This window comes from Podarcis erhardii (assembly GCF_964252035.2).
Source record: "Podarcis erhardii genome assembly, chromosome: 10".
NCBI lineage: Eukaryota > Metazoa > Chordata > Lepidosauria > Squamata > Lacertidae > Podarcis > Podarcis erhardii.
Genome location: NC_138500.1, coordinates 36,786,834 through 36,807,924, shown reverse-complemented (window position 1 = coordinate 36,807,924; position 21,091 = coordinate 36,786,834). Strand labels below are relative to the sequence as shown.

Below are 21,091 nucleotides of genomic sequence, written 5' to 3'. Positions count from 1 at the left end.
AAATTGTAGTTTTTTTTTGTGTTGAATATATGCTATATGGTAATTTATGAACCTAATAGATATCTAAAGCCATTTGCACATAACAAAATATGTATTTTATCAAAGTAATTGTTGAACTTATATTTTGGATATGTACATACAGGTTTTTTTCCTTTAATTTTTTTTGGGGGGCCCCTAAGCTATAGCTTGTTTAGCTTATACGTAAATCCAGCACTGTCCATGAGTGAATGCAGCCCATAGGCTGAAAAAAGCGTTTGCTGCTCTGGGCTCTTTTGGAAGAAAATGTCAGGATCAAATTTTAATAAATAATATCAGCAATAATTTATTGATTGCTCTAGTTTACAAAAGTTAGCAATAAAGCCAGACTTAAACTTTCATCTTCAGACACAATGTAAAAAGAGTTTCGTTAAATTCAAGAAACACCTTTACATTTTATGCAATCACGTTGGTTATATTTATCAAATGTGGTTAATACGGCTTACTCCCTTTTTTCAGATCTCCAGCAGTCTTCCACCAGTATTTAGAAGGTTATCATTAATGACATAGATTTACAGGTATTTATGGACTGTTCTGATAAACTGAACAAACAAAATAATTCCCTGTTAAAACTCTTCCTTAATATAGATACAGATAATCCCTTGCTATCTGTCTCTGTTGTACTCTCTCTTTTCAAACCTCCCTTGTATGATTCTGTTTGTATATAGTCAATAAATCTTATAACGTACCTTAGAAGTCTTCCCACAGAGAGCAGATCTTGCTTGTCAGTAATGTAAAATGCAACAGTTAAAAGCTGTCTCTTTCAAAGTGAACAGAATAAAAGCTGCCTCTCTGTGGTCGCAGTCAGTCAACACAGTGTTGAAAAGCCCTGTTGCTTAGTTACCACATGGTGTGGATTATACCAAACCATACTTCCTTTCTGCAGCCACTTCTAAGCTTTAAGCAGCAAGCTAGCCACTATTAAAGGTACTCATATACGCACCAGCATAAGTACCGTAAATGGCTATTAGGATGCTTAAATGCTCCAGATGGTGGCTGATATTATTTCACTGAAAACAAAGCTTTTGCTTAGCTTCAGTGCTTTGTCACCATCATTTAGTGCCCTACCCTAAAAAAGAACCATGGAAGCTCAAGTTTGTTGGCAGTGCTGGGAAACGTAACTCTGTGAGGGTAAGCTAACATTCCCAGGATTCCTTGGGGCTGCTTTAAATGTCCCACTTTTAACAAGCTATAAAGTAAGAACTTATTAAGATCCTGCTACATCAGGCCAAATGCCCATTTAGTCCAGCATCCTGTTCCCTCCACGACCAACCAGATGCCTATGAGAAGTCCGCAAGCAGGACTGGATTGCCACTTGTGATTCCCAGCAACTGGTTGTTGGCATCCGTCTGTCTCAGGAGACAAAGGAGGAGTGCACCTTTGAGGGTATTCAGAGGAATACTGCCACTAACAGTGGAGAGAGAATAGAGCCATCACATAGATATTAATAGTGTTATCCTCCATAAATTTGTCTAATAATCTTTTAAAGTCAACCAAGTTTATTAAGTAATCTTAATAAAATGGAAACACTGGGAAACCTTCCATCTCAAATTAAGTGAATGTATTAAGGGCTGAAGTGGCAGTCAGCTCTAGAACAGACTAGTGCCCTGTTCAATTCAATTGTTCAATATTGCTTTTTAAAGAAAAACACATTGCCCCAAAACTGCAATATTCAATTGAAACTCTGAATCAAGGCAATTAAGTGGGGTAAGGGGGATGCAGCACTTCCATATAGTACCATACAGGGACGGGCTTTTTATTCTGCCCCCTCAGTAATAAACATAAGCTGCTAGAACTGTCCTTAGTAAATTCTCTTTTCCTGTCTTCCAGTTTTGGGGCCAATACATTTAAATTAACTGGGAAGATTTACAATAAAGGAAAGCCCTACTTACTTTCCCTGCATTGTTATATACAGTATTGATCAATGAAAGAGGCCAGATCTGTCTCTCCCTCATCAACCACAGCAGTTGTTTTGCTCCAGTTGGCCATGGATGCATTCTGCACCTCTACCTCCCACAATTATTTTTCTGGCTGATAACTATGGGCATTATTTTTTTTCTGGCATGAAAACACATTGGTGGGCATATAGCATTTGTTTGGCTTGAGAACAGCTTGGTAGGCATTTGGCTGCGATGTTTTAATTTTATTAGAATTAAGTTATTTCATAACTTAAGTAGCTCCCCTGATCCAGCTCTAATAGCACACACATCCCCATTCACACCCAACAGATGTTAGTTATCATTCATTAAATGACAATACTCTCAGAATGAGCACTGATGGGTGCAGATGTGCATCTGTGGGTATCACTTGCTGAATGAGGTAATTACAATTAAAAACAATAGAGAATTGACAACATACTAAAATGAGGGGGGGAAACAATGTGTGGCGAACATCTTGTCAGCTAGGTATGCTCATAGTCTATTTAGCTGGGTGTAGCTTATAGTACTTTTCAGTGTTATTTTTCAGGCGCATGTTGGGCCTATGAGTTAAGTCTCTGAAGCAACTTTTTTCAAATTCAGCATTTTAGATTAGTGATAGAAGCTGACAAATCCAGTCTTGTCGAATTTACGGTGCCATGTACACATCTGATGAAATGGGCTCTGGTCCAGGGACAATTTATGCCAGAATAAAATGTGCTGGGTTGCAATCGCGCTACCGTTTTTGATAAAAGGAAGACTCACTCGCTGAACTCAAACGGAGCTTCCTTTTGAATGGACAGACAAGCAGCCATAGGTTTGCGCGGTTACTCTTTTAAGGTGCCATGAAGCTCTCTACGTTAAGTTTTGCTGCAACCTACTCAGGGAAATTGGTTGCGGGGAGCGGGGGAGGGGGGAACCCAACAACCACGTGGTGTGAAGAGAGGAGGCCCAGGCGACGGCATGAGCTATGAGCCCGGCCCTAAACTGCACCTCCCACGGACAGCCTCACAGACAACAACTCTCTCGCTCTTCCACAGCGCACGTGCTCGCTGCTCGTCCTCCCCCCCCCCCCGACGGGATTCTTAGCCCTCCATCTTTCCCGACGTGCCCCAGGGCTGAGCCATAGAGTAGCTGGGGCTGGAGCGGCCTTCCCCCACTCTCGGTCTCTGGCTCTCGCTCGCTGGCGGCGGCTAGTCGTGGGAGAGGAGGCGGCGGCGACGGCGGCGGCGGCTGCTGCAACATGGCGGCCGTGGAGGAAAGAGGCAGCCCCGAGGAGGAGAAGCACCTGAACGGGGAGGTGCTCTTGGATCCCGAGGAGAGAGAAGGCGCGGCGGGGCCTGGCGCGGAGGAAGGAGCGAAGAAGAAGCGCAAGAAGAAGAAGAAGAGCAAAGGAGCCGCCGCGGGTAGGAGCTGGGCCGGGCAAGGCGATGGCGGGGCGGGGGGGGGGGGAGGCCGTGGGGACAACTTCGGAGGAGGAGGAGCGGGAGCGAAGCCTCCTTGGCCCCTGAGACGTCCGGGGTGGGCCGGTGGGAGGACGAGCCCCTTTTGAGGGGAAAGAAAGACGTCGTTTCGCGGGGCCGCTGTGGGGAAATGTTCCCAGAGTCGGAGGGGTTTAGGGGGAAGCGACGGGGAAGGTCTGGGTGTTAGGCCGTCAAGCTCATGTTTTAAGCCTTTTATCATCATATATATATAGGATGATATATGAGACTGGAAATCGTTAAACTAGGGCGTGGGTCGTGTATGGCAAGGCGACCTCGCGTGTGAGATCTTCTGTGTCGAGGTGGTGACACGCTGCCGGGGTTTTCTTGGGAAGCAAGAGAGTGCTGGTATGCAGCTGTCAGGGTGCCTGGGAAAGGGGGGGGGGAGTTAATCAACACTGCAGTCGGAAGATAACTTTTATGGTGGGAGCATGCACGAAATTCACATGTAATGGGAGATAGGGTCTTCGGCATGATGTATTTGCCGTCGGACACTCACTCGTATGGTATAGAAGGAGGACGATTGTAACTGCATGGTTTCCTTACAGGACTGAGGGTGTGCTTTAATTCTTAGAGACTGTTGCAGTTGCGTAAGGCGGGGGTGGGGTGGATTTACATGCTTTCATTAGTACATGGTACCTGTCCTAAGGTCTAGGGAGAGAGATTTCAATTTATGGAATTGCTTGGAAGAAATTTATTATTTACCTGCAGTGATAATATAGGAATAGTCTTGTATAATTTAGAAAGTAGAGACACACGATTTTGAAAGTATATTGTATATTGTCTTTGTTTAGCTGGGTTTTGCATTATTGTTCAAACTACCTGCTTATTTGCAAACAGGACAAGAAACCGAGAGAGAATCTGAGTCAACACTTGATGAGGTGACAAAACAATTGGATAAACAAGCACTGGAGGAAAAGGAGAAAGAAGATGATGATGAAGGCAAGTATAATTTACCCTGTCCATGATATGTAAAATATTAATGTAAAAATATTTGTGGTTTGCTTTAGTTAAGGGATTACTGGAGTTGGGAAAGATATTTCATGCTGAAGCAGTTTTATGTAGGTTGTTGAAAGCGCTGCTGTATAAAAAGGCTATTATCAAATGTAAAAGAGATCATATTATACTAAGTAATTATAACCTTGGAAAGAGCAACTCTTATCAGGGTAATTCAAGATGAGAGATAGGATCTATCCCAAGGGATGGCTGAGCACTGACTTTAACCTAGATCTCCTTTGTTCAGGTATAATAGGCTATCCACTGCAACACTGTGACTGTGTTATATATTGAAATTCCTGTTTGGGAATGGTAATAGAGAATATTGATAGATCTTTGGTTAATTTTATTGGTACATACATACATGCTTGAAAGTCACAGATATTGAATTCAATTTATGAAGCCATTTCTGATGAGCTTTTGTTCTAAACAAAATGCCAGTCTTTCTGTTCATTAAAAGAAATGAAATAAAATTCAGCTTAATTCTTAAAGTGACAATTTTACCTAGATTATTCTATAAATTATAAGTCATTTAAACTACAGAAAACAGGCTTTATTACTGTTGTCCTTGTATTATATCTACATTTTGAAAAGCCATATGATGAAGAAGATAGGAATGAAATATGAATGACAGCCAGAAGCCCCATTTTACATGCAAAGGGCTTTTTCTGAACCAAGAATAGGGGGCTGTATATAAGACATGGTGGTTAAGCTAACAATGTTTTCAATACACTTTGATGATTTTCTCCTAGAGACTTCGATGTGAGTTTATTTATCTAAAATAGACCAAACATTTCAGTTCAAGTTCTTTTGCAACACAATACCTATCCACATTAATTGGTTTTGAACAAGAACAACCGTTAATGTGTTATTCCTGTTGGGTGTTGGAATAGATGTCTGGGGCTCCCCACACTCACCCATTTAATAGCTTAAGTTCTAATTAACTGGATTGCTAGTGACCTGAGCTTCATATAATTCAGAAGAGATCCTAAATGTTAAGAGACTGTTACATGATGGTGCTTAACTCTAGGCTTCAAATCCCCATTCATCCATAAGACTCACTGGGTGACCTTGGTTAGCCACACGCCCCTAGTCTAATCTACCTCACATGATTTTTGTGATGGTAAAATGGGGGGGGGGGGACCATGTATGGCACCTTGATTGTCCTGTGGGGAAAGTTGTGTTAACAATCTTAGTAATATAAATAAATAGGCAAAGCTTTTTTTAAACCTAATAGCAAAAATATGTCTTGGACCAAATCAAGAACCTTTCAGACAGAATCTTCATTGCTGTCTGGTGTTTTGCATTAGGAATCAATTGTTCATGGTGGAAGCTAAACATGTTACTTGGAATTAAGTTTTCATTCAGCTCCTAGGATTATAGCCTTGATTAGAGACAGTAGTTGTGACTCTGACAAAAGGATGGAAATAATGCAGCAGTCTTCAAGGACATGGCAGTCTAAACAGTTTGGCTTGCTGATTGGCAAATCTACCAGCACAGTACCGCAGAAGAAGCCTGTAATAAGTGAACAGCAGCCACTGTAGGACTGAATATTGCCAGAATCTGCAGTGGTTAGTATAGGGAACTGGAAAGTATTCCAGATTGGTAGATGAATGAACTGCATGCCAGAACTTTTTTTCTGATGTAGTGTAAATGGATTAAGCATAGTTCAAGGGCAAGAGGAATCTGATGCAGTTTTCATTAAAACGAGTAGCAGTGTTAAAGAGCATTGACTATTTAAAGAACAACTGTGTCTTTGTTTCAGAATGTGCTGTGACAGACTGAAATTATGCTTTAAAATGGGCTCTAGGTTTTTTATATACAAAAAAGTGTTTACAGTCTTTAATGCCCTAACTATATCTTATTAGTAAAATAAAATTATGGTAATGTAAAACTTAAATAATGTGTGTCAGTCAGATCACTATCAAAGTGATAGTTTCTTATTTTAAAGCTTCAGAATTTTAAATAAAGAAGTGTGCATAGGTCAGTTACTGGAAACTAGTGGCTACCTGGCTAACTCTGCCTGAAGGATACTCTCTTTCTCTTTATGCTGCCTCTTACCTTTCCTCTCCATAGAACTACAGAAACAAAGGGTTCTTTCCAGGCAGCGGTCCTATCTTTTCATGCACTTTATCTCTCTCTTTTTTTTGTTGCCAGAAATGTACCTGCCAGCCAGAGGCCTTAGACTTCTCTGGTGGTAGCTGCTGTAAACTGAAGGGTGATGGAAGTGTGTGGCTAGAAGGAATAATCATTGACAGTGCTGAACAGCATATGATTTGCCCTTGTGAAGCCATGATTTTTATTGATTTCTCATGTGGCATTAATTAGTTCACTTTGAAAGTGGTTTTGTTATGAATGTTGTACCCAACTGTATGTGTGAAGCACTTACACAATATGTTTGAACTATTAATGCTGCTTAGCATCAGCAGGGTTTTTTTATTTCAAAATATGGTTTTGCTTTTATCTAATGTTGCCCTCTTATTCTTGCATTATTAGCAAATATTTAATTACTTTCAACAACCAGGAATTCCACTCAGGGAAGTGCATGGAATTCTCTCTAGAGAACAAATGGACTGGCAGCGTAGGGACAAATCACTTTACCCATCTTTCACCAACTAGCTTGACTTCAGTATATGCCATGGAGAAAGCGAAGCTCCTTGCTTCTTAGCCAGCATAGAAAGACAGTAAACTAAACTAAAAATGTGGGGGAGGGGGATCCCAAAACAACCCACTGAGAATTAAGCATGTCCCGTGGGCATGGAATCCTGATTTATTTTTGTGGGCTAATGAAGTAATAGAGGAAATGAAATGGAGGCATGACTGGTTGAAACACTGACCAGGAGCATGCCACATTGCAGTAGCTTGCTACAGATTCCACCTGTGCATACTAATTTCTATAATGTGTCTTGGTATGCTTCCAAAATTAAGCATACAACATGTAGTGACTAGTGTACATTTTAAACTCCAGATTTCTGGTGTCATAACGGGCATGTTGAAAGCTGCTGATGCCTTATTGAAATAGGAAAGACATCACAGTGAAGATGCTTGTGGTTACAGCCATGATTAAACTTTGTGTCTCAATCTGCACTTAAGGGTTTGGCAGTGTTCTTCTATTATTATTATTATTATTATTATTATTATTATTATTATTGCTGCTGCTGCTGCTGCTGCTGCTGCTGCTGCTGCTAATGCTATTTATTACACAAAGAAATATATTTATTGGGGTGTACTCAGGTCATCACCACTCATTTCACTGAATGATGTTAGCTATGGTTGTGTGTGCATGTATGTTTGCATAAGGGATAGCTGCTGAGAAACCTTCATTGGTTACCAATTTCCTACTGCCAGTTTCAATGTTCTTGTGCTCACAAAGCCATAAACTATTTGGGCCTGAAGTACCACCTGATTCTTTATGCTCCACTTTGATCACTGAAGTCTTGTGATGAGGCACTTGGTGGTCTCATATACCCCTGAGTTTCAGCTGGTCTTTACCAGGCACTGAGCCTTTAGTGTAGCAAGCCCTGCTCTGTGGAACTCTTGCCAATAGAGGTTCAGCAGGAGTTATCCCTGCTTGTTCTTTGAAATCTTCATGTCCTGTGCAGGTGTGAAGTTGCATGCAGTTTGGGCGAGTCTAATCAGGCTGCTCTAATATGTAGCTTTGCTCTAGCCCTTTAGCCAAGCCTCTTAACTCGATTTTTTCCTCTCGCAACTATAGAATAATAATCTTAGGTAGTAGTGCTATTATCTGTAGTTATTGTTTATAAAATTGTAAATGTTTGTCTTCTGTAGATGGTGAAGGTGAAGGTGATGGTGCAGCAGGGAAGAAAAAGAAGAAGAAGAAAAAGAAGAAAGGACGTAGGTGTTTGTTACTATGGTTGTATCGTGCAAACTTTGTTTCTGCTTATGTCATGTTTATGGAGCTTACACATAACACTACCTTATACATAGCAAGAACATTTGGTTGTCTTGCTCAGTATTGTCTACTGCAGGGGTAGGTAACCTTTGTCCTGCAGTCGGCACCCAGCTTGGCAAGTTGTAGCAAGTGAGCCTCCACAGCTTTATCTCCCAATTGCAAAGCTGTGATGTTCAGTGCTGTGAAGGGAAGATAAGGCTCTTTTCCTGCTCTTTATAGGCCAAGTGGGAAATGTGTTATCCCACCCCAGTGCTGGGGAAGATTACTTTGTAAGACCCTTCATTTTAGCAGGTACATGGGGGAGGGAAGTGGTGTTGGTATACAGCTATAAGTTATAGTTGAAAAGAAGATTAAATCTCAAAACAACAACCATCCTCATGTATATATTTTATAGAGACCTGGGAGAGGAACTGACACCTGAAAGACTTTAGTACATATGTGCAGTCTTATATTTTTAATCACTGTAAGTGATTTCAGTGATTCACCAAGGACAGGTATGAGAATATAGATGCTGTCTTGGTAAACAGTGGTGTTTGAAGTGTATGCAGATATTTGAATTCTTAAAGAAATTGATTGCTATGCACAACCCAGGTTTTTTTGCTTAAAGTGACTCAGTGCTGCAACTGTAAAAGGCATTCAGAACTGGCAAGGTTATTTAAGGGTATCTTGGCATGTTTTCAGTTTTACATGTGAGCCCAAGTAAGGCAATGTAAAAAAAAATAATTAAAAATTAAATGCTTTTGTATTAGAAATGATAGAACTATGCAGTGCATCGTAAGAGATTCAACTTTTGCATTTCACCCAACAGCTAAAGTCCAGACAGATCCTCCATCTATTCCAATATGTGATTTGTTTACCACTGGAATATTTCCAAAAGGTGAAGAGTGTGAGTACCCACCAACACAAGATGGGTATGTATCTTGTTTTAAAAAATTAACATGCACAGCGTGGTACATTGACAAATTATTTTGTAGGCGTTTTGCCTGTTGTTCATAAGTCTCTGCCCCAAGAGCTGGGTTATTATATTCGCTCTACTGTTATCCGTTACTTGGAGGTGCTAATTGGAAGTAAGTGAATTTTAGAGTGTTCCTACCTGCAGATCTCTGTATATGTTTGTAACTGCATACTGTATTTTGTTGGCAGTTGATCTTGGGATGATGTAGATATGCTTAATGAGTTGGGACTACTTTTATGTATGAATGGTAAATGCATGTAGCAGTGACTTTGCCAGCAAACTATATAGTACTTGAACATAGACATAATCAACAAGACCTGTGCTTGTTTATATACTATTAAATGTATATAGTTTTAATTCTCTTGTTTTTTAATTATTATTTTTCTATGTTTTTATTAATTTCTTTTTAAAAATCCGTAAGTTGCCTTGAGTCCCATTAGGGGAAAAGGGGAGGTATTAATAATAGTAATAACTATAATAATAATGCTTGTCATTCAAAAGTGACAATGTACCTGTGTATTTTATACTTCAAAACTATGTTCTGTTTAATTCTGTAGAGAACTACACTGCAGTCCTTAAAGCCTGCGATAGGTTAATACTGTGATGGAAATGCTGGGTTCATTTATTCATTTTTGGTGGGAATACCGCCATGTTAAAAACTTTTGGAATGGAGTATTCTCTATTATATCCACAATTACAGGCCAACCCCCTTTCTTCAAATCCTGCCTTAGCCCTACTATCTTTGGACATAGGCTTAGGCTCCACCCTGCACTTCAGAGAACTTTTAGGCTTCTTACTGACTGCAGCATGATTAGCGTTTGAGCATTTCACTAGACACAAGAGGGCAATTAAAGGCATAACAAATAGAGATACCTTCCTAGAAATGTGAACCCCTTTATGTTAATGACCAAAATCAAGACCTTGTTATACCAACCACTCAATATTCACAGTGGAAAGGTTTCGTTAAGTAATATGTTTGAATGTTGAATGTGTAAGTGTTTGTCTAGAGACAATGGATAAATCAAGCACCATTAGATGTGCTGCTGGATAAGTGCTTAGTGGTAATTGTATTAGTGTTTGTTTAAAAAACAGTAATTTTTTTTAAAAAGAAAAACTGTAATGGAAGGGGGAAGGTTAGGAGAGCCTGCCTACACTCTGCACAGCTGCCTTGCAAAGTAGACCAGCAGTGTCCTCTAAACTATCTGGTAATTGCTGCCACCATCACTGGGTTTTTGCAGTTCTACAGTTGGATGCGAGCCCCCAGTGGGAGGGAATTCTGTGGTGTTCCATGAAATAATAAAAATCTAGAATTCTGAGTCAATGCTACCTCTGCCTTTCAGTCACATCATTCTGCTTACTCAGGACAATGGGGCTGGCATTTAACTGTCTCTTCCACCATGGAATTCACACTTTTGCCCTAGTAGCATATATACGCTCAGTGGTTAAGCATGTAGGAGATTACCCAAATCCTAAAGTTTGGCATAAACACCCTTCAGATCCCAGCAGTCAAATAATATGAAGCTTTATTAAGAATGGAAGAGGAAAAGGCAAATGGACAAATACTGAAAATAAAAGCTCTGTAGATCAAATCTACCTGTGCTGAGCTAGCAACAGACTGACTGCTTGGTCTACTTGTGAGTAGCATGGCTTTAGGTGGTCAGTTGCATGGTTTCCTGATGGTCACCGATGTAGGATAGGTGGTGATTGAATGGAGGAAACAAAGCACTGCATACCTAAGCCCATTGTAAGGACCCTCTTAGGCTCATTGGTTTGAGTGGCACCTGGTTCTTTCTTGCTAGTTAGAGCACATGTCACGTTTTGGCAGGTAACTGGTATGGCACCTGGCCAGGAATAGGGGAGACAATGGCCACTCACAGAGGCAGGCTGGTTATCACTGATGTAAATCACCACTGGAATTGCTCAGTCTTCCTGTCACAGAACCTTTCCCTTGGTTTGTGGATTCAGGACTGGACTGCATACCCATTTGCTTTGCTCAGACTTAATGGAGGGCAAGTGAGCAAGAGCCGTCTCCACAAATATCCTTTGGTCTTTCATTTGCCAAGTTCGCATATCTTAAGTCATGCAGTTGACAGGCTTCGCACCTTTCAAAAAAATATGTGATGGCACATGAAGGAATATGCTTTGTTAGTTTAGCCAGATGCTTTTCTACCCACAGGCCAACTTAAGCAGGTGGGCTGGACCACTGTTATATGATGTGAGGTGCAGGGCATGGTGTGGCTTGGCCAAAATGGTCTGGTGGGTCAGAGGTTCTCCATCCCTGAGATAAGACATAAGACGTGATCTACACATGCAACAATGACGTGGTAGAACAGTGAAGCGGTAGAGTGGCTTGTATGATTTTCTGGACAGTAAGTGGGGTTGTACCACTTTTGAATGTCCCCATGTAGTTTTATTTATTTTATTTCAGCAATTTGTATATTGCTTAATCACCATCATTTCTAAGTGGTGTAAATAAATCTGTGCAAGTAAAACGGCAAAACAAGGGAAGAAGTTATAGTCCAATTTGCTCTCTACTGGGCTAGTGTTCTGCATAGCCAAGAGCTTTTCATATGGAGGAATGTGGGTGGCTCTGTGGTCTAAACCACTGAGCCTCTTGGGCTTGCTGATCATAAGGTCAGCATTTTGAATCCGTGCGACAGGCTGAGCTCCCATTCCTTTGTCCCAGCTCCTGCCAACCTAGCTGTTCGAAAGCATACCACTGCGAGTAGGTAAATGGGTACTGCTGTGGCGGAAAGGTCAGTGGCATTTCTGTGCGCTCTGGCATTCATCACAGTGTTCTGTGCACCAGAAGTGGTTTAGTCATGCTGGCCACATGACCCGGAAAAGCTGTCTGCAGACAAATGCAGGCTCCCTCGGTCTGAAAGCAGATAAGTCCTGCCGACTATGGGGTGCGGCGCTCATAACTGTTGAGGAATCCTTTACCTTTACTTTTACCTATATGAAGCATTGTTTAAAAACATGATCCTTTCCACCTGCAGTCTAAAGTGGTACAGTCCACTATACCAGCTATTGCATGTGTGCAGGCCACATCTAGAATTCAAAGAACATGTGTAGAGGAGCTTTGGACACCTGCAGTTTTTCTTATCAGCAGGTCACTTGGCTGAACTCCTAAACCTGTTCCTTACATTCTCCCAAGTTGGAGTCAGGCTAGGTACCCAAGGTTTTTCGTGGTAGAAATGGTGCAATAATGATATTTCTCCTTCAATGAATATTTTTTTCTTTTACCAAAATCTTCACCTACCAGTTTCTGAAATCATTGAGGTATTTTGTGATGGCAGTAGAATTGGCAACAAACATTGATTTTGAACTACTCTGGGACTTGGTCAGAGTGGGCTAGCTAGAGTTTAATAACTTGAGTGATTGTATATGTAATTTGAAGTTTACCTCTGTTAATCTAAAATATATAAATTAAAGTAGTTTTCCTGTTGAGTATACCTGTGTCATCTAGTTTGGATTACAAGCTAAAATGGCCAGTCTGACAATCCTTTTATCCCAATATTAAAGGCGAACTGCTGCTTGGAGAACAACAAGTGATGAAAAGAAAGCACTAGATCAAGCAAGTGAAGAGATCTGGAATGATTTCAGAGAGGCTGCTGAAGCACACAGACAAGTGAGAAAATACGTTATGAGCTGGATCAAACCTGGAATGACAATGATAGAAATCTGGTGAGAATAAAAGATCATAGGATCAAGGGAGGACAATACAAGGGTTCATCTCCATAAGTTTAATTGAATGTGCTGGACATAGAGATTAGGTGTGAGGCTTCCATATATCAACCTAGTTCTCCATCAGTTCTGGTGACTGTTGGTGATGATTGTATATTTTTATTTTTGTTTTTTTTCACAACTGCTTCTATGGACTATGAGGCTGGGGAACAAGCAGCTAACAGAATGTTGCTGCAAAGTTGTTCAACGAGTCTGATACAGCTGGAGACGTGGCACTTCCTCAGTTCTTATATTCTTGGGGCAGCAAATATCTCATATTCTAAGAACATTCCCAGTAATATGCATAGCAAAGGGAAGGAGGGGAATCGTTTGATTTTTTTTTTTAATGTAGCAACTAAATAAAGCTGCTGGAAAACAAATCCGTTCATGTAATAAAGACCTTTGCTTCCCTAGCGAAAAACTAGAAGACTGTTCACGGAAGTTGATAAAAGAGAATGGGTTAAATGCTGGGCTTGCATTTCCCACGGGATGTTCTCTGAATAACTGTGCAGCCCACTATACCCCTAACGCTGGAGATCCAACTGTATTGCAGTACGATGATATCTGCAAGATAGATTTTGGAACACATGTTAGTGGTGAGTTTTCTCTTGCTTACTCTGCAGTTAGATCATTTAGTTGAGTTCAGATTCTTTCATCTAATTTGTATCTAATTTCAGGTCGTATCATTGACTGTGCTTTTACTGTCACATTCAATCGAAAATATGACAGGCTGTTACAAGCTGTAAAAGATGCAACTAATACTGGAATAAAGGTATACTCGCAAGGGGAAGTGTAACTTTATCTCTTACCTACATACTTTGTGAGAGGGAATTTTTATCTTCAATTTCAACCTGTCTTATGTGTGTGTATAGTGCGCTGGAATAGACGTTCGCCTTTGTGATGTTGGTGAGGCTATTCAAGAAGTTATGGAATCTTATGAAGTTGAAATTGATGGCAAAACATATCAAGGTAAATTTCCCCTATCTAGTACATGTGATAGTTTTGATTCAGCGCTAAAGGAGAGAGCATGTGTGCATATGAAACCGACAGAGGCATTGCATTTGTAAGACTTGATTACTGTTGTTGCTCACAAGTAAAACATTTTGAGATCCATTAAACTTCTCAAAGGGTTTTGATTTTTGCATTTAATTGTGTTTTCGGGAATTTCATGTTGTCTTTTGGATTCCAAAAATTGAGAATAGCTTTTTTAAAAAATGAAATTGCTTATTCTAGAAAAGCTAACTGTACTATTTACTACGTGCATTGATTTTATAGTGTTTCGTATTTTATGTTACAGTGAAACCAATTCGCAATCTGAATGGACACTCTATTGGACCATATAGGATACATGCAGGCAAAACTGTTCCCATTGTGAAAGGAGGAGAAGCAACAAGAATGGAAGTAAGCAAATAACTCTTACACTCTTACCCTCTGTACACAGAAGTATAGAGCTCAATGGGCCTTTACTCCCATTGAAGAATATGCACCGTATTAGGCTGTTAATATTTGCAGTTTCACCTGGCCCTTGTTTGAAATTCTGTTTCCGTTCCCGTCCCCCTCAACTCAGAAGTTTTTTAGTTTGTAGTACTAAATTACTTGAAACCCAGGAAGCATATGGCTACTGCTCACAACAGAATGTTGTAAATATGTGTGTAATACTTGACAGTTGGCATTAGTTTTATTAAAATGAAAAATGAACGGTATGCCTAACAATCATTTTGTTCTTGCGAGTAATTAAAAATGTCCTATCCCCACAATTAAAATTTGTATTTAGAAGCCAATGAAGGTGTCATTAAAAAATAAAACATGGGGAGGTGAACTACCTGATTGGGAAAAGTGGAAAATCTGGCTGTTTAGTTAAGATGACAAAGGGCAGCAGGATTCATGCACTATCTGATAGTTATCACAACTGATCACAAGACCTTGCAAACTTCTTTCTTATTCTAATACATGCCACTCCACAAATAGTTCAGAAGTCTTAAAAATTTATTCTGAAAATGCCCCACTTTTCCTATTCTTACCCACCAGGAGTAAGCTGACTGGAATACCATTGTCCCACTTGTTGGTGGCATTCTAAGTACTCTACTCTAGCTCCCAGGCATAACCTATTGCCCCAGAGAATGATTTGAAGGTATATGACTAATTTCTGTTGCTGAAGTGAAGAGGGTTTAACATTGTAAGCTGCCTGTATGGGTGGCCACCTTTGAACCAGGCTGAGTCTATAAATGAAATATAACACCCGAACAGCTATTCCTAGTACATGGGATTAAGCTATTCATTAAACCTGATTGGGCAGTGTCTAAGTAAGGAAGTATCACCCTGACAGTATTTGAAAATCTTTGATTTACAGGAAGTGAATAGATTGATTGTATTTCATGGGCATGCTGCCTGTACACCTGCTCTGTGGGGTATTATGTGTTGTCCTACATTTATAGTTCTGAGAAATTCCAGAGTTAGTCTCCTGTAGCAAAATAATATTGTGCCAGAACCCATGTTTTCAAATGCAAAGAAATAGTTCTTTGATTATTTCTCAGCATGGACTCCAGTATGCTTATCTGGTATATGTGTCTCTTTAATTTTAGGAGGGAGAAGTATATGCTATAGAAACCTTTGGCAGCACAGGAAAAGGTGTTGTTCATGATGATATGGAATGTTCTCATTATATGAAGAACTTTGATGTTGGACATGTGCCAATAAGGTTAGTCCTGCTTTTATTACAGTGGGTAAATGTCTCTTTGTCTGTACTATTGAAAGAAATATTGTTGCTAATTCACAACTTGAAAAGAATGGGAAGTAGACTGCTTATATACTATGGGTGCACAAATGAGACAAAACCCAACAATTTTTAGAGCTACTTGTCCGTAAAGTTACTTGATTTACTTGTGTGTGAGTGGAGAGTAATTTACCACTGCTGAAACTCTTCCAGATGTTTTTGAACTAACAACTCCTATCAGCCCTAGCCAGCATGGGCAGGAGTCAGGGATAATCAGAGTTTAAGAACAGCTGGGGAACACCTGATTTGGGAAGAATGGTTTAGCATGACATCCAAATACAGCCAATATTAGCAGCAGCTTTACATTACTGTGGTTTAATCATAGTGATTTCAAAAAACGCCTAGCATCTTAAATACTTTGAATCATGTTCTTTGAATCAGCAGTGGTAAATTAAGTGGCCCATGGGCTAGATACAGCCCATCGTGGTGTTTGACGTAGCCTATCAGCCTCCTGACTCAAATTACCTGCAGTGACAGGAATAACAACACTCATAACAACAAGGCAGCTTTCAGTCTTCTTGACTGTGTCTGAAGAAGTGTGCATGCACATGAAAGCTTATACCAAGAACAAACTTAGTGGGTCTCTGATGCCACTGGACAATTTTTTTATATATTCTTGAATACCGTCATTAATAGCAGGCTGGATCACTCCAGAAACAGGAGGGTTCTGATCTGTTCCAATGGAAGGGCAGCACTAGGCTGGTAGGAGCAAGGGGGTTATTTTCCTTCCCATAGCAGTGCTGGACTTAGTGGAAAGGCTTTTTCCAGTGCTGCAATTGGAAGAAAAATCCCTTCTGTTCTTCCTAGCAAACAATAAATGCAACCCTCAGGCCCCACCACAGCTTTGTGCGTTCATTGTTACATGAAAGCAAAGACCACTCTCTCTGGAATGGTCTCCTCACCAGAAACAAGGTATGCAGCAGCAATGGATTCTGGTGCATGCTGAAGACTTTTGTTTGTTTACCGTGTCTTGGTGGCTACTAGTGCTATGCATTATGGAATTTTAAAGTATATTTTTACTGCTTCTTTACTGAACACAGCATGACTTACTCATGAGTAAACATGCATGGGATTGCACAGTATCTGCCTGATCAGCATTTCCTCCTGCTAATTCAGTGCACTCTTTCTTCTAGGCTTCCAAGAGCAAAACACTTGCTGAATGTTATCAATGAAAACTTTGGCACTCTTGCCTTCTGCCGCAGATGGCTAGATCGTCTGGGAGAAAGTAAATATCTAATGGCTCTGAAGAACCTGTGTGACTTGGGTATAGTGGATCCATACCCTCCCCTATGTGATATTAAAGGCTCATACACAGCACAGTTTGAGCATACCATATTATTGCGTCCAACATGCAAAGAAGTTGTCAGTAGAGGAGATGACTATTAAAACTTCAAGGCCATTACCTCACCTATGTACTCTGTTGGAACACATTATGCCAGAATAAATTTGCAGTCTGTTTTAACAGTGGACCCCATGTGATAACTTTCCATGTTCGGAAAGAGGAATTTAATCAAAGGCAAGTTCTCTCATGTATCTAACAAAAGGAAAAACAGCTTTTGAGGCCTCTAGAGTATTTCAGGTTACTTCTTAGTTTGGAATGAGTTATACATATTGTTTTAATATTTCTGAGAGAAGGCTTTTGAATATTTATATTACCATATTCCCTACTTGAATGCTTTGAATGACTACACCTGATTTCTGCGCCTAAGTCGTCTCTGGTATTGCCTTTTAACTTCCTGGAATCCATTTTGTAAAAAATAAAGACAGATTTATGGATCTAATACCAAATATGGTTTTTGAAAGTGTTAAAAGTGCTAGGCAGCAGTGCTCTGGGGGAAAAACCTGCCTTATTAAATCCTGTAGATGTATTCTTTCTCTGCTTACACCGGATATCAACACAAGGCATGGTCTACTTTTCTGAAGTTTTGTCTTATATAGCATGAGTCTTTCCTTGCTTTAAGTCATGAAGTTACGAACTTTCGGGAATGTTATCTACCCTCAGCTATGGTACACTGACCTATAGTGCATAGCTTGATAGGTTCTTTCTATGAATGGGGAATTGAAATTGGTCTTATTCTGCTCATTTTTTCCCATTCATTTATGATAAATCCACTAGCCAGCTTAAACATTATTTGATACTTCAGTTATGACACTTATTTAAATGACAATGCAAATATTCCATTTATCAGAACTCTGGATATTCTTCATTATGTTCAGAAACTGGATTATATTATTTTCCCATTACACTTGTTAAAACCAGTTTTATTTGAAATCTCTGCTAATAAAAGTTTGATACATTAGATGCTATTCTTCTGTACCCATGTAAGTGGCAGTAGGGTTGAGGCTAATCAAAGTATAACAGGACTCCCACATATTTTCTACAGAATTGTTTGACATTCTAGTTTGAGCCTAGAAAAGGTTTTAGCAGGCTGCATATTTCTTCTGTACAAAGCAGCAGAAAAAGTCCAACTATTAAGTGGTGCTAATCCGTATGTTTCATTGACCATTCATGCAGTGGGTTTTTGCAGACTGTTAGGATGTGCTTTGGAATTAAGGTATAGAAAACACAGTTCACGCTCAATAAGGTACTATCTGTATAAACAGTGGTTAGATTGACTCTGGGATTTGTCCTGTTTGCAATGCTGTTTATTTTATGACCTAGCATTGCTCAAATGCAATTGAGTTGGACCCCTCTGCCACCAAGCACTATTCACCTTGTCCATGAGATTCCTTAGTTTTTATTAAATCATTGCATAAACGAAAGGTGGTTTTAGAAAATCATTTATTTTATCCAGAAAGCTACCTAAGGGTTTTCATTTTATTTTTAGGTAGCCTCTATGCAATAGTAGCTAGATGAGTATAAAGGAACATTTAATGGATTGAGCTTTATGTTGGGAAAAGCTAATGTACATTGAGGTAGAATAGAAGGGCAAATGTAAGGCTAAAACCATATATTAGATCCAGCCCATCAAGGTGTTTGACAAAGCCCACCAACCCCCTATAGGCAGCAAGCTTCTTGAAGAAAACTAGCAGCAAAGCAGCTTGTAGGAAAAACAAAAAGCCAAAAGGGAAGAAAACCATCTAGTTGTCAGTAACGAGAATACAGTTCTGAACGATGCTACTGTTGTAGCAGTCAAAGGAGCTGAGCAGAAAATTGGTACCATGCTAATTGAAAGATGTGTCCTGAGCGTCTGGACTGACATGTTTCATTGTCTGTCTGAAAGGCTTCAGATTCTGTGTTGCATAGGCACAGACCATGAAGACCTATGTATAATTATGAACAGGCCAACTCCTTATCAATACTTTTAAAATGCCTTTTGAGAAGCAGAGAGGTCCCTGCATTGCAGAATCAATTATCCTACAGAAGTATAAATATTTAGTATGTATAATTTTTGGCATGGAGTTACTTGAGTGCTTTGGTTGTTCTATAAAGAATGGTGTTTGGCTTAGGTATCGACTGGAAGTTTAAATAAAAAACCAATAGCTACTTTTCTGATGGGCTGTTTTAAAATGATACATTTTCAAAACTGAATAGGGTAAGGAAGTCCTTTCCCCCTCAGGCCACTTGCAGAGAAGGAAATGCTTCACTTGCTGGATTTCTGTTTATGTAGCTCTTAAAGGCACTGAAACTGCAGCCACAACATTAAAACCCTCTTAACTGAACTACTATCTCTCAGGGTACAGGCCAAGATAGAGTTAGAACAGTCTTGCCACAGTAGGCCATTGAAAATGTAACTGATCCTTATATTAAATCTGAAATAGCTTAGAATTGCCATTTTTTCTTGCTCATCTTTAATCCTTTTCCTCTGCTTTTTGGAACCTTGCCTGTTTTTCCCTTTAGTTTTGTTCTTGATCTCTGCTTTTCTTTCTCTACAGATGTTCTCTTGTCCTATTTCTCTTTGCCCCTCCTGCTTCCTTTGCACAAACATGTTTCATTTACAGATGGGTCTTGTCCTAAAACTGGGGTGGGTAACCTTTGTTGGGGTCCAACTCCCATCAACCCCAGCCAGCATGCCCAATAATCAGGGTTCAGACACCTGCACCCACAATGACACAATAGGCACCTGACGTGCTCAGTGGATGACTCTTCACAAATTGGTTCAAGCTCTTAGATCTTAACTAGTTGCTATGCTTAATTCTCTTTCATGGTGTTGGAACATTGGGTTCTTTTAAGATGGTAGGGTTTTTTTGTAGCAGGCAGATTAACTGTTCGCTGTACTGGCCAACAAAGGAAAGAAAATGTAGTACCCTTCTAGCTGAGCAGTAGAAAACAGGCTGCAAATGAAGACATTTTGCTACCTAACATCAAATATTCATAGGCAATGAGTTTTGTGTTTAATAAAATATGTAGTCTTTATCTAGGTATCTCACTTATGTTGGGTGGCTATCAGTTCAAGGACTCGTAAGATTACAGTAATTAAGACAAATGTCTATGCTCAAGTTTCTGCCTTGTGTGCAAATAATCAGGGGACCTGCTGTGTTAAGAGGTCCTGAAAAAAGGGCTCTAACCATTATTCTGTGGGTTCTTCATGCAGAGAAAGTGCCTATTAAACTAGAGTATACAAAAGTCTTTTTCCTATCACCCCAGATAACTTTGAGAAGAAAGTGAATTAGGGACTTAATGCTTATTTTTATGTGAGCGTGAGACATGCATTTTTTCTATGGCATTTGAGAACCTCTGCACAGACAGCTTCGCAGTATTCAGTTCTCCCCTCCCAGCCCTTTCTCTTGGGGTGGTGGAGTGCTTGCATTCCCTCTCTACGGGGAAACTTTATACAGTTCTCTGTGTCCTTCAGAGTTGGAAGGATAGAAGACGAGAGAGGTTTGTGTATAAGCAATAACTTCCCTCCATAATTCACACTAGGGCAAGTCACCCAAAACTCCAAAATCCTATTTCCAGAGGGCAGGAGAGCAAGGGTTTGTGTCTCTTGCTCAAAAATACCACTCAGCTATCTCTGCATTAAAAAAACAAATGTAGGAGCTTCACACTAACCAGTTCACTTTCTCAGCACTTTTTTTTGTTGGAGTCAGATGTCCTCCAACAGACATCACAATGTAAGGCTGTCCCTCATACTGGTTAGGAAGTGCTGAAGAATTCAGGAGGATTTTTTTCCCCAAGCAGAGCAGCAGGCAGTTAAAAAAATTAAGCTCTTACCAATAAAAAAACCTTTTGCTTTGCTTATACAAAACAAATCACAGCCCACAGTACTCCTAAGCTTCACTTACACAGCTTCACTTCTTACACAGCCTATGGTCCTAAAGAAACAGATAAAAGACAAATAGAGCAACACAAGA

General features: G+C 40.0%; 2 protein-coding genes across 5 annotated transcripts in view; one reads left to right on the top strand and one right to left on the bottom strand.

Annotated features, from left to right (window-relative positions):
* Positions 1-2,864, bottom strand: part of LOC309350950 (uncharacterized protein) — a 39,634-nt gene extending 36,770 nt beyond the window's left edge. For 3 of the 4 annotated variants that reach the window (XM_081878229.1, XM_081878230.1, XM_081878232.1), the window contains exon 1: positions 2,718-2,864. In XM_081878229.1, the coding sequence (XP_081734355.1) occupies positions 2,718-2,767 (50 nt within the window). In that variant the 5' untranslated portion in view covers positions 2,768-2,864. Of the gene's footprint in view, positions 1-725; positions 2,516-2,717 lie in introns of those variants that run through there. The other variant, XM_081878231.1, reaches the window with a different exon arrangement.
* A 186-nt stretch (positions 2,865-3,050) lies between these two features.
* METAP2 (methionyl aminopeptidase 2) lies at positions 3,051-17,584 on the top strand. Its single transcript, XM_081878294.1, has 11 exons — positions 3,051-3,358; positions 4,274-4,375; positions 8,219-8,284; positions 9,151-9,253; positions 12,823-12,984; positions 13,438-13,619; positions 13,701-13,795; positions 13,896-13,992; positions 14,321-14,424; positions 15,606-15,721; positions 16,930-17,584. Exons 1-11 carry the CDS (start codon positions 3,196-3,198, stop codon positions 17,180-17,182), a joined length of 1,443 nt encoding a protein of 480 aa, XP_081734420.1. The 5' UTR covers positions 3,051-3,195; the 3' UTR covers positions 17,183-17,584.
* The last annotated feature ends 3,507 nt before the right edge of the window (positions 17,585-21,091 follow it).